The sequence below is a fragment of the Epinephelus lanceolatus genome, chromosome 12 (genome assembly GCF_041903045.1).
Source record: "Epinephelus lanceolatus isolate andai-2023 chromosome 12, ASM4190304v1, whole genome shotgun sequence".
In the NCBI taxonomy this organism is placed as follows: Eukaryota; Metazoa; Chordata; class Actinopteri; order Perciformes; family Serranidae; genus Epinephelus; species Epinephelus lanceolatus.
The window spans coordinates 36,489,343-36,505,667 of NC_135745.1; the positions used below are offsets into that span (position 1 = coordinate 36,489,343).

General features: G+C 41.1%; 1 protein-coding gene across 2 annotated transcripts; it reads right to left on the reverse strand.

Annotated features, from left to right (window-relative positions):
• Nucleotides 1–209: 209 nt before the first annotated feature.
• Nucleotides 210–5,635, reverse strand: LOC117263252 (aquaporin-4-like). 2 transcript variants are annotated; one of them, XM_033636476.2, is made up of 5 exons: nucleotides 5,507–5,635; nucleotides 4,486–4,903; nucleotides 4,234–4,398; nucleotides 3,452–3,532; nucleotides 210–1,350 (listed from the first exon to the last, which is right to left on the reverse strand). In XM_033636476.2, exons 1-5 carry the CDS (start codon nucleotides 5,596–5,598, stop codon nucleotides 1,099–1,101), a joined length of 1,008 nt encoding a protein of 335 aa, XP_033492367.1. In that variant the 5' UTR covers nucleotides 5,599–5,635; the 3' UTR covers nucleotides 210–1,098. The 2 variants fall into 2 exon arrangements, with proteins under 2 accessions (XP_033492367.1, XP_033492368.1); XM_033636477.2 differs by lacking the exon at nucleotides 5,507–5,635 and adding an exon at nucleotides 5,360–5,500.
• Nucleotides 5,636–16,325: the final 10,690 nt, after the last annotated feature.

Consider the following 16,325-nt stretch of genomic DNA (forward strand, 5'->3'; position numbering starts at 1 on the left):
TGGGGAGACATAATCTAAAGGTAGATGAGCCAATCCATCATTGATCTGAACCTTTCGTCTGCACAGTGCCCAGCTGCTGCTACCGGAAACAAGTGACTGTAGTGGAAAGCCTCACAGATACAGTCCACCAGATTGCTTATGGTTGTGAGGAAGGTGGAGGTTTGTGCAACCTGTTTGCATGTTTCAAAACTCCAAAAAGCAACCATAAATAAAGGCTTAGTAATACAAAACTTTATTATTACAACTTAATATCTCTTACATATTATAGCACTTCCAGTTTGTGAGCATAAAACAAATATTTGAACACAAAATCATAAAGATAGATCAGCCAAATATCTTCTCAATAACTTAAAAACGTGAGCATGAAATACAGCAGATCATACAGAGAAATAAGACGTGTTACAAGAACCAAATCTAGATCTACAAAATAGACATTTTCAAGAAAGTAGAAAAAAATAAAATCATTATGGACATAATAAAAGTGGAGAGAGACTTTTACAGAGTGTTTCCAGATGAATGAACTGTTGTTTCCCTGACTAATGCACTGAAAATAGAGAGCACTGTAATACAACTCTGTAATAAAGCCTGTCAGAGCTGCCTTACATTGCATGGGACCTGTAATGTCCTTAATGATTACAAGGAAAATCTCCCCCTGTTATTACATATACAGTACATGGACCAAATGTGATGCTAATCCAAAAATAACAAGCCTGCGTTTTCTTCTTCACTTCTCCAATTCAGCGTGATGACCCCACATAATTGGTTGACCCCACACATATTTCCCTAACACAACGTATCGCGGGCTGTCATCCTGCAGCATGCAGTGTGCGCTGCATGCCAACACTGCTACAAAAATCGTTGAGGCAGGGCCTCGGGAGGAGTATTGACCAGGTTGTAGATGTTTGTGGGCTTGAGCCATAACATCATATTAGCTTTATGACAATGAGAGTAATTCAGCCTTAGTGGGAAGCCTCGTGGACAGAAATCATATTCTGCTTTGGAGGAGGGGGGCGGGGGACAAGCTTAAGATGGATACCCCGAAGTTTTGATTGTCATTCTGTGCTATAGATTGGTCTCCATTTCCAGTGCACTTGATAGTCATACTGAGGACAACACTTCCCCCGTCGAGTCCTGGAAAGCTTCCTTTTTCTCGGCTTTCTCCATATCGACGGTGTGGATGGATCCAGGCTTGATGGCAACGTCGTCTGACTCCACCTCCCTGTATTTTCCTGACGGGTCCTTTTGGAAGACCTGCTTCAGCTTCTTCTTCATCTCAGGGTCAGGGCAGTACAGGTACTCATACAGGCCAGCAGCCAGGATGGCACCCAGGATTGGTCCCACCCAGTACACCTAAAATACAAATAAACAAATTAATTAGTCAGCAGATGTGGGAAGACTTTGTTTTGCAAGTCACAAGCAAGACACACGTCTTCACACTCAAGTCCCGAGTCAAGACAGGCATGTCCAGAGTCAAGTCCCGAATCCTAACCTTTGAGTTTCAAGTCCTAAACAAGTCATAATGCACTCTTCACCAACTGTGATGCCATTTAAACAACAAAATAATAATATATTAAATGTACACATATCGCAAATGTTTTTTAAAATTTGTATTTATTTGTTAAAACAACTTCCATCTATAATTTCAACACGTTCTCACTTCGACCTTGACACACATTGACGTCTGGTCATGGACCTTCCATGTCCTGATACGACGTGAAAGGTACCCTGGGTGCATTGGTTGTTGATGTTCTGGGACGCCGTGTCAAGTTCTGCCTGTTACATGCATTGCCTTCATTCAAAATACACTTCCTTTTTCACAGGACATTTACCTTTACATATAGTCTCTTTCAAAATAAACACACTACATCAGTACAACAACACAAATTGACGTGTCTTTCCGTCCAACAACTTACGCACTTGGTTAGGTTGAGGAAAAAAGAACAGGGTTTGGCTTTATAATCTTACGAGACACGAACACCGCTCTCCCAGGTGACAGTCGGTGTTTGTTGGACTCATCCACCACCCCTCCCACCTGCCCTACTTGGACTTTCAACCGCCTTAACTTTCGTTCTTGTTGCGCTGACCGGCCGCGTATCATGCCGATGTTAAAGGACGGCTTTTTTTGACAGTGTCTGGTGCCACAAGTCACTGCCCAAGCGTCGGATTTCGACGACTTTGGAGTGAGACCGTGTTGGTAATTTATGACCCACACATTTTGCATATTGCAATTTGTTCTTTGTTGACTACCTGTAGTTTTTGTATGCAAACTAATTATCTTTGGCATCATTTTGTCCAACTGTTAATTCTTCATGGTTCTCTCCTGCAGCTTGAATGGATGTGTGTTGGCTTGTTGGGAGCGCATAGCGTTAACATTTGTTGATTCAGTAAATAAAGGAAAACAAATTGAGTTGTATTACGCTTTTCAAATAACATACCTCTTCATCTTTGGGCTTGGGGGAAGGTATCAAGTATTTTTCAAGTCCAAAGGCTCGAGTCTAAGTGAAATCATGAGTCACTGCTGTTTGAGTCCAAGACAAGCTGCAAGTGATCAAATTCGTAAGTGAATTCTGACTTGACTCTACGTCATGTGACTGGAGTTCACACGTCTGTTAATCAGCGCCCATGGGAGAAATTTTATTACTGTCGACAACATGCCGCACTGGCATCGCTACCAGTACTGTCAGACTGTCCTGCCTGGTTACGCTACAGCTTGGGAAAATAGGGTCAACCTTAATCAGAAGCAGGTAGATCGGTGTCCAAGAGAGGACACTTCTGAATATGATACCAGCCACAGTGACAGTTAGTGACAGTGTTATACCCGAGCACATCACCCAATACGCACGCACACAACACTGAAACCATGCTGTCTGCAAATAGCTCAGTGAAAATAATTGCCAGGATACAAAAAAAATCATGTGATTTTACACCGTTTCCAGTGACATCTCATTATGTAGCTGGAGGACAGAATGCTGTACCGTGCATTTGTGATTTGACGGCGCTTCTTTTGTTGCATGAAGTCATGAATTCAAGGCCCATATGCTAGTCTTTAAACCACCTCACCGGGTTTTTCTCTTTGCATTCACTGATATAAGTGAAAGACCATTCTTTGATTGTATTTTTAGGTGACAGCTGTTTTTGCTGTTCTGGCAGTGGTGCTGAAAATGTGACCTTACCAGGTTTCAACCTGGCATACTAGCCTGTACTGTGGTAGAGCTTGCCCTCTTCAGGACAACATCATTAGCAGCTGCAAATGATTTCAGAGCATTTTGGCACGGTACCATGACACAACATTTGAATCAGTGCGCTGATTTATAATACCGCAGAAGAGCTGATTTATTATACTTGATTGATAGTAGAAACTGACCCAGCAACTATCAAGAGTAACTGGGTAATATTTTGGCCATGCAAAGTCCCAGAAGAAAAATTATCCTCTTAGTGAAGTATCTCTTACCCAGTGATGCTCGAAGTTAAGTGTGACCAGCGCAGGTGCAAAGGATCGAGCAGGGTTCATGCTGGCTCCTGTATAAGGGATCTAAAAGACACAAAATGACATTGTTTTCAGTCTAAATGATAAAACATCACACGTTTGTATAAAGCCATCCTATGAGATATGCTTTTAGGTGTGATACTGTCTTACTTTGACTCACAGAACATGCTGTATACTGCAGAAAAATACATCTAATGCAAGTCATGATATGCATTTGCTAAACAGACCCAGGGAGAGATCAGTTGAGCAGCGCGAGAGAGATAACATCTATTTCCCTGTGCATTCATTTGCTCTGCAGGGTTCAGGGAGCCCCGAGAGATTGGTTGCTATGCGATGGCAGCCTCCAATAAAGATGTGCACGTGGGTGTGAATCAGTGAGACGCGTACAATATCACACATTGAAGAACAGATGCTTTGATGCACCTGCTCTTTCTCAAGAAGCATCACTGCTCCAGCTTTCAGCGCACACTGAAGGGGGGCTCACACTTGGAAGTAGTCTTTGTTCTGCAATACTTTAATGTGGTGTGTTGAATTTGAGAAGATTTCGAGATGAGTCCTTTGAATTAGTGTTTCAGGATTGGGAGCACAGGAGGTGTCCGCTGATATGTAGATGCGGTGGCAGAGGATTTCTAAGGTTGGTGTGTTTATAGAACAGTTTGAATATAAAGTTTGTGTAACTGTATGTAATGTAGTTGGCCACTCTCTTGCTGGAGTTTTTGAAACCTAAACTACTGGAGGGTACTTACCGCAAATAAGTGGCCAATAGCGACAGCAAAGCCGATAGCAAGGCCAGCAGAGCCTCCTAGGTCTGAGCGGTTGGGATCACAGGTGGCGAAGACAGTGAAGACCAGTTCGAACGTGATAAGGAGCTCCACAAGAAGGCCGTGTCCTAATGAGATGTTGGAGTTCACCTTGGAAAAAGAAGATTTTCCCAATGAATTTAACTGCAACGAAACGTACCATTCACACAAGTAAAACATGATCATGGTTCTTCTTACTGTAGTGACACCGAAGGACCCTCTGACAGCAGCAGGTGTGACTAGGTAGAGGATCCCAGCTCCTGTAATACCGCCCAGGCACTGAGCCACCACATAGAACACAGCCTTTGCCAGGCTCAGCTTTCTAGTCACAACCATAGCTGCAGTGACCGCCGGGTTAATGTGTCCGCCGCTGATGTGGCCAAAACATTGCACCATGGTGGCGATGCTCAGGCCAAAGCAAAGGGAGATAAGGACTAGGTCAGCTGGGGGAGGTTTCTCCTCCCCGGCAGCCCAGTTGATGGTGGAGCCCAGACCGAGAAGGACAAAGATGAGAGTGGCCAGGTATTCTCCAGACACAGCCCTCCAGAAGTCCTTGGTCCAGATCCCTTTAAATGCCACCATTATGCTGTGACAGTTACACCAGGACAGGAACCTCCTGGCAAAAAGAATAATGAGCAGAATGATTAGCCTACTTATGTATTCCTGGTGTGTGCATGTGGCTGGAAATGTACTGAACCCTATCAGCATGGCCGCCTCTGGGCACAACATTTATAACTCCACTAGGGATTTAAGCCAGTGACTTTCCATCACAAAATGCCATACAGAGCATTCTTTAAACATTGTATACAGGGGCAAATTATCACACTTACAGTCACAGCGTACAGCGTTAAACTGCTGTTACTCATTGCACTGTAACCAGGATGCAGTAAAAATGAACATCTCTTGATTATTAATGATAAAGGGAACATGATTTACATTCACTGACTCATCTGTTAAGTCACTGCACATTGAGACAAATACTGAAAATAAAATATTAGTAAACCTCCAAGCCAACAAAGCTGCACTGACACTTCAGTCATTTGTTTTCCTAGGTCTAAAAGCTAAAACTTACCCAATGCAATAATGTGCTCTCCCTCTCTCTGTCCCCGTTGTGTGTGATGTATTCTCATTCATAAGTCCTGAGTTATTCAACCAGCAGACACATCTCCCCCTTCATCACAACTACAAGTTGAAATGGCCGTGACCCTGAAGTACTTACAGGAAAGCAGCAGGCAGTGTGAGTGCAGGAGGAGAGCAGAGAGCAGGTCTGTCAGACGAACATGATCCACACATTGTGCCCCGGGATTGCATCCAGCAGCTTTATTAAGTTACTAGCTGGGCATCACCTCACGGGAATTAAACAGCCTGCACAGGGGGAGGAGTTGTGAGATTTGCTTGCTGTGCAAACAGTGGCACTGTTGCACAAAGTGTGGCCACACAGTGACTCAGTCAGCCTCAGCATCTTAGTCATATCAGAGCTTTGAAAACACGCTGGAGTGAGCACAATATTTACAAAACCAAGTACACATTAAAGGACCGTTTTGTCAATTTCAAAACATACTGACCATTTCTACTAACTCTATTTGAAACATCTTTTTTTTTTTTCCTTAAAAAAAAGGTCATCCTACATTACATTGTTAATTTACAAATAAAGGTTCACTTACCTTTCCGGAAATTTTCAACTTTTCTTTGTTTAGGTAAAATGCTATTAATAAGCTGATGGCACACTAAAAATGTGAGTGAATTCCACCAGAGATAAAAACTCATTATTATACCATCCTCATCTAAGAAAACTCCGACCAATCATTGCATTCGGACCGAATGCAATGATTGGTCGAGCGTCCTGTCTGTCTTCCCCACATGGAGGCCTCCGACTGACGTAACCCCTCGCGTAACATCCAACATACTGTAGCATAGCCTCTGAAACATTAACGTTATCTTCCTTGTGCGTTTCCACTTACTAGTAACGTTAGCGCTACTATCTAACGTTATTACTATCTGCACTGTAACCTTATTCTAAAACTCATCAGTCATCACTGACTCCGGTTGAGTTTTAAAACTCCGGGGTTGCCTTTGACTGTCTTGGTTGTAACGTTACACTTGCTCTCCTCTTCCGTGTATCTAACGTTACCTTGTCAACACGTCTATCATAGACGTAATGAGGACGTAATGGAGGAAGGGGAGTTGCAGGAGGAGGGGGATGGGACTTTGGAGGGAGGTGGGAGTTGTGGATGTTCAAACTTTTTCTAAGTGCTGTGTGAAATGCAAAAAAGGTAAGAGTAGCTTTAAATGTTAATAAATTATAATTTTACTATATTATAACATAACATAAAACTCTGAAAGAGATTGTTCTAAATAACAAGTACTTTTACTTACATAAGCAAGTGGCCTAGGCTGTTGTGAGCATTTATACTTGTACAGTGGTGTGTCTGTGTCACTCTGCAGTTACACCTCCAAAACACTAGTCAGCGGTGGGGTTTCTGTGAAGTGCTGTAAAGTGTAATGATTCAAAACACACATTAAACACACATTAAACACACATTAAACATGGCTTAATAGCAACAATTTCAAACACAAGTACACAAATCAGCTTCACTATAACTTGCAGCATTCACAGACAAAGCACTTGTCTTTATCTGGACACATTTTCCCCACAGATACAACATGCTAATGTTTTTAGCACAAGCCTATGGCATTTTACATTGTATAAATTAGCCTAGCAGCTAGTAGACTTTTCCTCTACTCATATGAAGCCAGAGACAACAGCAACATTTAACAAAGGAAACATTACAAAATTTGGCTCCATTACAACTCACAATGTTCACTGACAAAACAACTGTCTAAACATGTTTTCCAAAGAAATACAACATGCTAATGTTATTAGCACAAGCCTATGGCATTTTACATTGTATGAATTAGCCTAGCGACGAGTGGAGATTTCCTCTGCTCATATGAAGCCAGGATAAATCACACACAAGATTTAAAAGGCTATTTTGTGGAGGCTTTACTGTCTTCACAATTTATTGTTTCTTGTCTGTGAAATTAAAGTAAATAAAAGCTTTGTTTCCACTGAGGGAAATGGTTTCAGCTTACAAAAACAGACAGGAGGTCTGCGTTGCTACGACGTGTAGTCACATTTCTAGGGAGCTGCATGTCAGGCTACGGCGTAGGGTACGACACAGGCTCCACACCAATGCAGACCCAACGTCATAGGTGCAGCGTGGATCGACGCAGAAGTATAAATCCTTCATACCTGCTAACTGTGCTAACAGCATGAACAATGACAACACTGCAGAGAGAGCTGAGCACTCGCTTTTCGCAATGCTTCCCATTATCATCGATAACTGCCATATTGGTTTCGCAGCAGCTGTTAGCTAGCCAGTGGAGTACACACATGCACTAACATGCAGGCACGGCCAGACCGTCTACCACAACAAAGGAAAAAAGATGCTCGGATTACAACACACACACACACACAGGGAGCATGACTTAATGCTCTGCTCAGGACGCCGTCACTCTACTATATCTTGACATAGCAAACAGCTGTTTGCTGCTATATTAATGTTCAGAATATCTTACAGAGGTCCTTAGGTACATTGGAGTGTATTTAAAGTGTGATATTGCTATAATTACTTAGGTGTAGGATCTTATTCCACCACTGGTAAAAATATATCTCGCTCTCACAGACACTCTGGTAAGAGTAAAATATTATTTTTGTTTTTATTCATTGAAGCAGCCAGGATAAAAAGAGCAGATTAATAAAATAAGTGCTGTGATTTGTCCTTTTGACTTAAGTCACCTTGTAGTTGAAAAAAAAAGCCAGCAGTCTTGTTATTGAGTAACAGGTAGGATATGAGGAGTAATGCCAACAAAGTCCTGGTTTACCATCCAGGTTTAGAGGGAAACCATAAACCTTACGTTTACGTCTGCGTTGAGAAATACGCAAATAAAATTCCACACTTCTATTTTATCTGGATCAAGTGGTTAAGTGTGTGTTTGCACAGTGGCAAACACACGCACACACTTTGTTTTTCTTCATCAGTTGTTCCATGATAAGCCTCCGCATAGACACGTGGCCTGTTCGGTATGAATGGAAAGATAAACATCTTCATGCTGATCAAACAGTATCCATGTGGGATGAATGCAAAGATCCTCCTTCCTTTTATACGTTCAACTGTTACTGTGACTTGTAAGAAAATAAATAAATAAATAAATAAATACATAGAATTAAAACAACAATATATTAAGAATGTCTTGAGAACAATAATTGCTAGAATTTCTAAACTTCATAACTTAAACATAAGTTATCTCCTCTCACAGAGGTTTTCTACTATCGCTCAAGGTGAAGCTCGTACAAGAAGGAACTCAAACCATGTCAGATGACTAAAAATAAAGTACAGTGCCATTTCTCTCCCCTTTTTTTGCCAGCTCAAGTGCCTAAATTGGCAATTGTAGAGTAACTGTCATAGGTGTAGATTTCGTGGTGGGGAAATTCACATGACATGAAAGTAGCAGACGACTTTCATTGTGACAAAATCAAAGACATTTATAGCATAAATTGATGCATAAAAATTAGTGTTTTGCGCTCAAAATTTTCTGGCAGATAACCCCAAAGCCCTCTGTGTTGTATATATGTCCGCCCCAATGTTGAAACAAACCCCACACCCTTGGTAACTGTAGCTGTAACAGTGCTGTAGCTGTATATTGTGGTTGGCCTTTTTCCCATTGGTTTTTGGGAAATAGGGGTCGCAACCTGTGAAAAGCTACATGACTTAAAATGTAAGAACTGCCCGATGTTGCAGAGAACATTTGAGGCCATGCCTCCCACAAAATCATAACATTCTCACCTCCTTCCTGTGTCTGAGGGGAAAAAATGTCTCCAGCTCCTTCAGAAAAAAAATGTCAAAAGTGTGAGAGCTGCCAAACTGAAACTATTTTTGGTGGAAGCACACTTTTTTTTTCCTTTTCTTCTTTTACACTTGCATGTATTTCACATGCCTCGCTGGATCACGACTTTTGCTCTGAGCCAACAAAAGACAATTCACTTGTAGAAGCCTGGAAATCTTAAATCTAAACCTCCAACCAGCTGTGGATTGACTCTTAATGGGATAATTAATGACTCTAAATCAGTGGTTCCCCACTGGTCCAGCCACAGTGTCCAGATTTGTCCTTAGTTCAAGGTCCACAAAGTTTAATATAATCAACGTAATTCATGTCGTCAAGCTAGTTTGCTGTCTCTGTTAAGTAGGTGTCTGTTATTAGCTCTCTCGACAGCAGGCACACCAAAGGGTAAGCCAAAATCTGAAGGCACACCTGTATATCTGAGCACAATAGCTTCTATAACTTTTGTTATCACTCTTATTACGACATAAGGCAACAAAAATAAGAAAAAATAAGACAGGTAGCTTCATTTTTTTCTCTTTTCTTTTGGTGGTAGGTTGTCTTCGCTGGTGCTTTTTTTGTAATTTGATCTGTACAATAAAGCGATCCATCCTTTTAAATGTCATCATCCCTCACACTGGCGGCCAATCAGGGCCTCTGTCCACGAACGGCGACAAATAGGTTCCGCATGAAGGTTTTTTAAGTTAAATTAAATTAAACTGCATTTTGTAAGCAGAGTTAAATCAGTCAATTAAAAATGCAATCATAACTCTTTGTATAGGCCAAGTTGAATATTGCAATAATAACGTGCCGTTATCACAAAATCCAACAGCAGATGTGAATGGGCATCACGGCAAACCATTTGAGAACCACTGCTCCACAGCATGAAACAGCATTTCAAAATAAAAGCTTGTGCCGCACTTCAAAATAAGGGGTGTTTTTTGCAAACTTGACAAGTTCACAATTCACTTGTGGTCCTTTCAGAATGGACCTGCGACCCACTTTTGGACCACGGCCCACCTTTTGGGAACCACTGCTTTAAATGACACAATCAAAAGATGCTTTATTTTGATTGGATTACATATCAAATTCAGGGAATATTCCAAAGTGAATTTGCCCCTGTGGTATCTTTCATTTTAAAAAGGCCTGCATGCTTCATAATAAAACAGCAAAGGACAGTTTTAACCAAACATATTTATGCACACATCATTTTGCCTTTCTCCCATTGACAGCCTACCACTGAATCAGCAATACCAATCTCTCTCAGCGACAACCTAAAATTATATTCCGTTTTAAATACTATCATTTCTGATGCCATAATTCAATCTGTAGCTCTCATCCTATTTCAATTTTTCTTTGATTGTAGACATTTGTCACTTCTATAATTACACAAACAACATATAGGCAACACAAAGGGTCTCTTGTGTGGACAAATCTACACTGTCACTGAAAGGAAGCAGGCATAATTTCTTCTGTCATAGCTCATATCTGTTGCAGCATTCTGCTCTAGCCTCTTCTTCATATCAGCAATTAACAAAAATGCATATTCTTCTCTTCATAACTGCAGGATCATTAAAAAATATCGAGCTGTTACATTCTGTGTTTATCAGATGGTCTGATAAGTAGATTCTGGGAAAGTTTGTAGTTGCATCTCAGAATAAACGATACATTCAATAATAAAACAGAACATACAGAACAGAGTGTCGATTGTTTTGGTTTCTTGTTTGACATCATGACACACTGAGGTTATCATGAGCTTGTTATATCTGTAAAACAGTGGCTTTAATGTGACTGAGATTACATGATGTTTTCATGACTTGGCTGTGTTGTTTGTCTGCACACTGATGACTCTAAATGAATAGTTTATCTCTTTTTTTATGTTTAAGGCTATGTGTCGATCTACACGATCTTCCTCATGCTGCCTTTAAAAGAGGAAAGCAGATTTAAACGGGTTTTTTTTGGAGCCTATCATGTGCAGACCTTCTCTGTGGCCTGCAGTGAAGTGTGGGAAACACATTTCGATACAACAACTGACCCAGATGTCGTCCTTTCAGGACCCAGACCTATAACTGATATGTGACTTGCTCTGTCATTTCAGTCACATTAACCTAACCATATAAAACCTCTGCTGGGAAGAGGAGATTATTTCCTTTTTGATGAAACCAGTATTGTTTTTGTAATCCAAATATCAACCAAAACACATTACATAATGACAGTCACTGAGCCAGGATTTTGAGAAAAAGGCCTTTAAACTTTGCAGTACGGTGGCCACAAAGATACAATGGAGTTGCCGTCCTAACTGGGAGTACATGTTGTATTTCAGGGGGCACCTTGGGGTGAAAGATACACAGAAAATCTCAGGGACACCTTTATTTTGTCACCAGTGTGGTAGGAAAACAAGCATACTGAACAACACAGCGTAGGAAGACGAACTGCAGTTGTAAGCATATTCAGTTAGCAATGGACTTCACACAACACGACATTCATTCGACCCTTACAGACTAAAGAAATATGAATAATTATAGAATGGACATATATTTGGACTCAAGGACCACTTCACAGGTAGGGAGTCAACACTAAACTGAACTGAGTGATTGAATTCTGGAGAATTTAACCAAGCTAATAATGTATAACATTTTGACTAAAGTTTAACGTTAAACATGAAGTTTTGATGTGCGATTCTAAGCTGCTCGGAGGTTTGAAATCAGACGAAAACCCACTGTCCCAGAACCTCCCTTGTTACTTTTAGCCTTTCATTTAGAAGGTCAGGGAGACATAGAGAAAGGAAGTGAGAGTGGCGCTGAGTAGGATCAGGGTGCAGCTGACAAGTGTTTGCAATGTGTCATCATGCTTTTACAAGCTTCAAATTGTATCTGAATTTGGGCATGACAATTTCATATTCTGAAAGCCAATACTCAAAACTGAACAAATAGCCTACTGCTCCACCTGGATATTTTTGCCTGGATGTGCGCACACTCTGTCCCTCTTCCTTTGGTTGTGTTGTTGGACATCTTGTCAGAGCCCCCATTGTTGAGAATGTTTTCCCAATCACTTCTTTAGTTACAGAATTAGCATGCAATAGGAAATAAATGTCTCATGCAAACCCCAATCTAAACAACTGGTAACAATTTGTCATGTAAATAATCTTTGCAACTTTAACTTGATAATATGTGAGCTCTATTTGCACATGCTTAACTCATGGCAGGAGCTTAGACTGGATTAAATAATGGACATAACTACCATGACGTCACCCACTGGTTTGTGGACGCTTGTTTCTAAGCTTCAAGTTCGGCATTTCAGCCGTCGCCATCTTGGTTTTTCGGAGCAAGACGTGTCCTTGTTTGGATGACAGGTTGGACCTGTGGAGGAGCGAGTGGTGGATCTGAATGAGAACCAGAGTCACTCAAAGTGACCACACCCTTAATTATGCATAACTTTAAGCCTTAATAAAATGAAAAAGGGTGAGTTATATAAAGACCCTCCCCGCCTATCTCATGCAGCTTTCATGTGGCGGCTGTGGCTCAGAGGTAGTGTGTGTCGTCCACCATTCGGAAGATTGGCAGTTCGATCCCGGCTCCTCCAGTCGGCATGTCAAAGTATCCTTGGGCAAGATACTGAACCCCAAATTGGTGGTGGTGGTGACATGTGTCATCAGTGTGTGTGAATAGTTGGTGAGTATCAGGTGGCACCATGTGTGGTAGCCTTGGCCACCAATGCGTGACTGTGTGTGAATGGGTGAATGTGACATGTAGTGTGCTTTGAGTGTTCGGCAGACTAGAAAAGCACTATACAAGTGCCATTTGTTGGAGAGGGAAATTAGCTGTAGAAAACCAGAATTGTTTTTGTATCAGGCTGTAAACATGTTTATCTATGCTGTAAAGTTGGGGACTGGCTGGCTTCTGGAGCTACCCTCAAGTGGCCATTCAAAGAACTGCAGTTATTGACACTCCTGTGTTGGCTTTATTGTTCTGCCCCGGAGGTTGCCGCTCTGGCAGGGTGACTCATTTCCTTTTGTTAAACTGCAATCAGATTAAACCTGGTTATCTAGTAGCAGGCACCACATTAAACTCAATCATGAAAAAAAAAAGGTTTACACAGCGAATATGTGCCTACGATGGAGAGGTGGGTTTAGTGTTACAGAGCCCTTGTTACTGATCAGTTACTGTGAAGCAAACACTTAAATATGAATCTTAACTTGAATTGTAAGTAAAAGAAAAACAATTTCTGCCCCAAAATGTCAGGATCCACCCTTATCTCTTTGTAAACTTGATGCTTGTGTGCCTGAGAGAATCCATTTATAGTCAGTGACCCAGGTGGCACATGTACAATCATTCACAAACACAATACATACTTTTTTTTTAATGACCAAACTCAATGATGCATTCAGTGACCATGTAAGTGACCTTGCTCTGAACAAGCATTCCCTGGAGTTTTCATGCGTTAATGGGTTTCATGTGTTAATATTTGTCTTCAAAATCCTTCATGCTCCTTTAGTCCAACACAATAGTTATGTTCACCATCAAGCAACAGGAAGGTCAAGAGGAGAGTGAGGCTGATTTGAGATTTTGAGATATGAGGATTGAAACTGCAAAGTATACTTTTGCCAGCATTTCTTATTATAAATAATATAAAAAGGGGTTTTCTTTTCCTTATGAGAATTATAAAGCAATTAAATTGATTGTACAAGGATTATCTTTCTTTCTTATCTATATTTATTTGACACTGAGGCACCGGCGCTCATGACGTAAATAAAATATGGTGACTTACGTTTGTTAGCACAAAAATATTCCACTCAAACATATCACTCATTCTGTATGTGTAACACCGTGTGTAAAACCTCAGTGACTTTTTCTTTCAGATGAATGGTTGACTGATTGGTTGTGCTGCTGCTACTTAACCTTTGCTCTGGATACTTCACCTGCTCTCCTTGGGACGGGCATGAAGGTGGTAGACGTTAACTTCTAGAATTTCAACGCGTGGAGGTGCAGCATGGATATCATGAATGCATACTGCAAACAACTGTGCATCACTGTCACATGATCCATCCTGTGATAGGAGTGAAATATTTTTGTCGTTTAAAGGTTAGATTTTGCAGTCTCGATTTGGATGTAAAGACATGCTGCTGGGGAAGAGGAGGAAGATATATCGTCGTCACTCGTCATGCTTCACCGATGCCAACGTGTATCCTCTTGCCATTCCAATCAAACACAAGAGAAGGGCAAAGTTTTCATGGAAGGAGGGGTCTCCTTTTTGCCTTCCTAAAATAAAAATGGCATCTTCGATAATTTTTATCCACTTTAGGGGTCAACTTAAAGGAACAGTTCAATCCAAAATCAAAATAACCTATTTTTCCTCCAATCAAGATTGTTTTAGTGTGAGTGTTGGAAATATCGGCTGTAGAGATGTCTGCCTTCTCTTAAGCATAATGCAGCTAATGGCACTTAGCTTTAGGTGCTCAAAGAGCTAAACACAACCCAACAAATTTGAAAAACTCAACAGCAATTTCTCTCTCTGAAAATAGTGATCCACTAACTCAAGATAATCCACAGACCTTGTTGTGAGCAGTTTCATGTCGGAACTATTTTCTCTCTACTGCACTATACACCTGCCAAATGTATCATCCTTTGGAAAGAGGGCATGCATCTGCTAGCTCATCTAGCATTACTGAGCTAACTACCATAACAGCTCAGCCGAGGAGGACACCATAATGTTTACAAATCACGCTGTCATAAGCACGAGCCTCTTGTCCATGAGTAGATGCACGCTTCCTTCCGCACAGTGACACGGTTGGTAGACAGAAAATAGTTCCTACATGAAACTGCTAACAACAAGGTCTGTGGATTATCTTGAGTGACCAGGTCATGATTTCTGGAAAGAGACATTACTTTCTTGGAGCACCTCAAGGCTAATACCATAGACGTCAGTGGTTCCCAACTGGTCAACTGGGGTCTAGATTTCTCCTTACTCATTAGCTCAAGGTCCACACAGTTTAATATTTTCAGCGTCATACTTGTGGTCTAGCTAGTTTGCTGTCTCTGTCAAGTAGTTGTCCGTTAGTCATTCACTCTACAGCAGGAAATGGCACTTCAAAATAAAAGCTCTGTGCCGGAAATTCACTGTACTTAGAAATAGTGTGTTTTTTACAAACTTGGCATGTTTTTGAGTCCCTTGCTGTCAGAATTCAGAATGGACCCGCAACCCACTTTTGGACCACGACCCACCAGTTGAGAACCACTGATCTACACAATGCTCTTTTATACCTAAATGACACAATAGATTTATTTCCACTGACCTCTAAAACATCCTTAAAATGACATATAATTACTATGACATATTATTACATCCTAACAGTTGCTGTTTAATCACGTTCTTAACATTTTGAAATGGTTGCTGTTAGGCTATAAAACTTCACGGTTGCCTTTAAAGGGATAGTGTACCCAAAAATGAAAATTCAGCCATTATCTACTCACCCATATGCCGAGGGAGGATCAGGTGAAGTTTTAGAGTCCTCACATCCCTTGCGGAGATCCCAGGGGAGAGGGGGTAGCAACACAACTGCACCTAATGGAGGCTGACGGCGCCCCAGATTCAAACATCCAAAAACACATAGGACACTTGGATAACTATGGACGAGCAGTATGGAGATATTTTGTGGTTTCAATTATGTGTTTTTGGACGTTGGACGTTGGATGGCGACTGTTAGGATGTAATAATATGTCATAGTAATTATATGTCATTTTAAGGATGTTTTAGAGGTCAGTGGAAATAAATCTTTTGTGTCATTTAGGTATAAAAGAGCATTGTGTAGATCAGTGGTTCTCAACTGGTGGGTCATGGTCCAAAAGTGGGTTGCGGGTCCATTCTGAATGGACAGCAAGGGACTCACAAACATGCCAAGTTTGTAAAAAACACACTGTTTCTAAGTACAGAATTTCCGGCACAGAGCTTTTATTTTGAAGTGCCATTTCCTGCTGTAGAGTGAATGACTAACAGACAACTACTTGACAGAGACAGCAAATTAGCTAGACCACAAGTATGACGCTGAAAATATTAAACTGTGTGGACCTTGAGCTAATGAGTAAGGAGAAATCTAGACCCCAGTTGACCAGTTGGGAACCACTGACGTCTATGGTATTAGCCTTGAGGTGCTCCAAGAA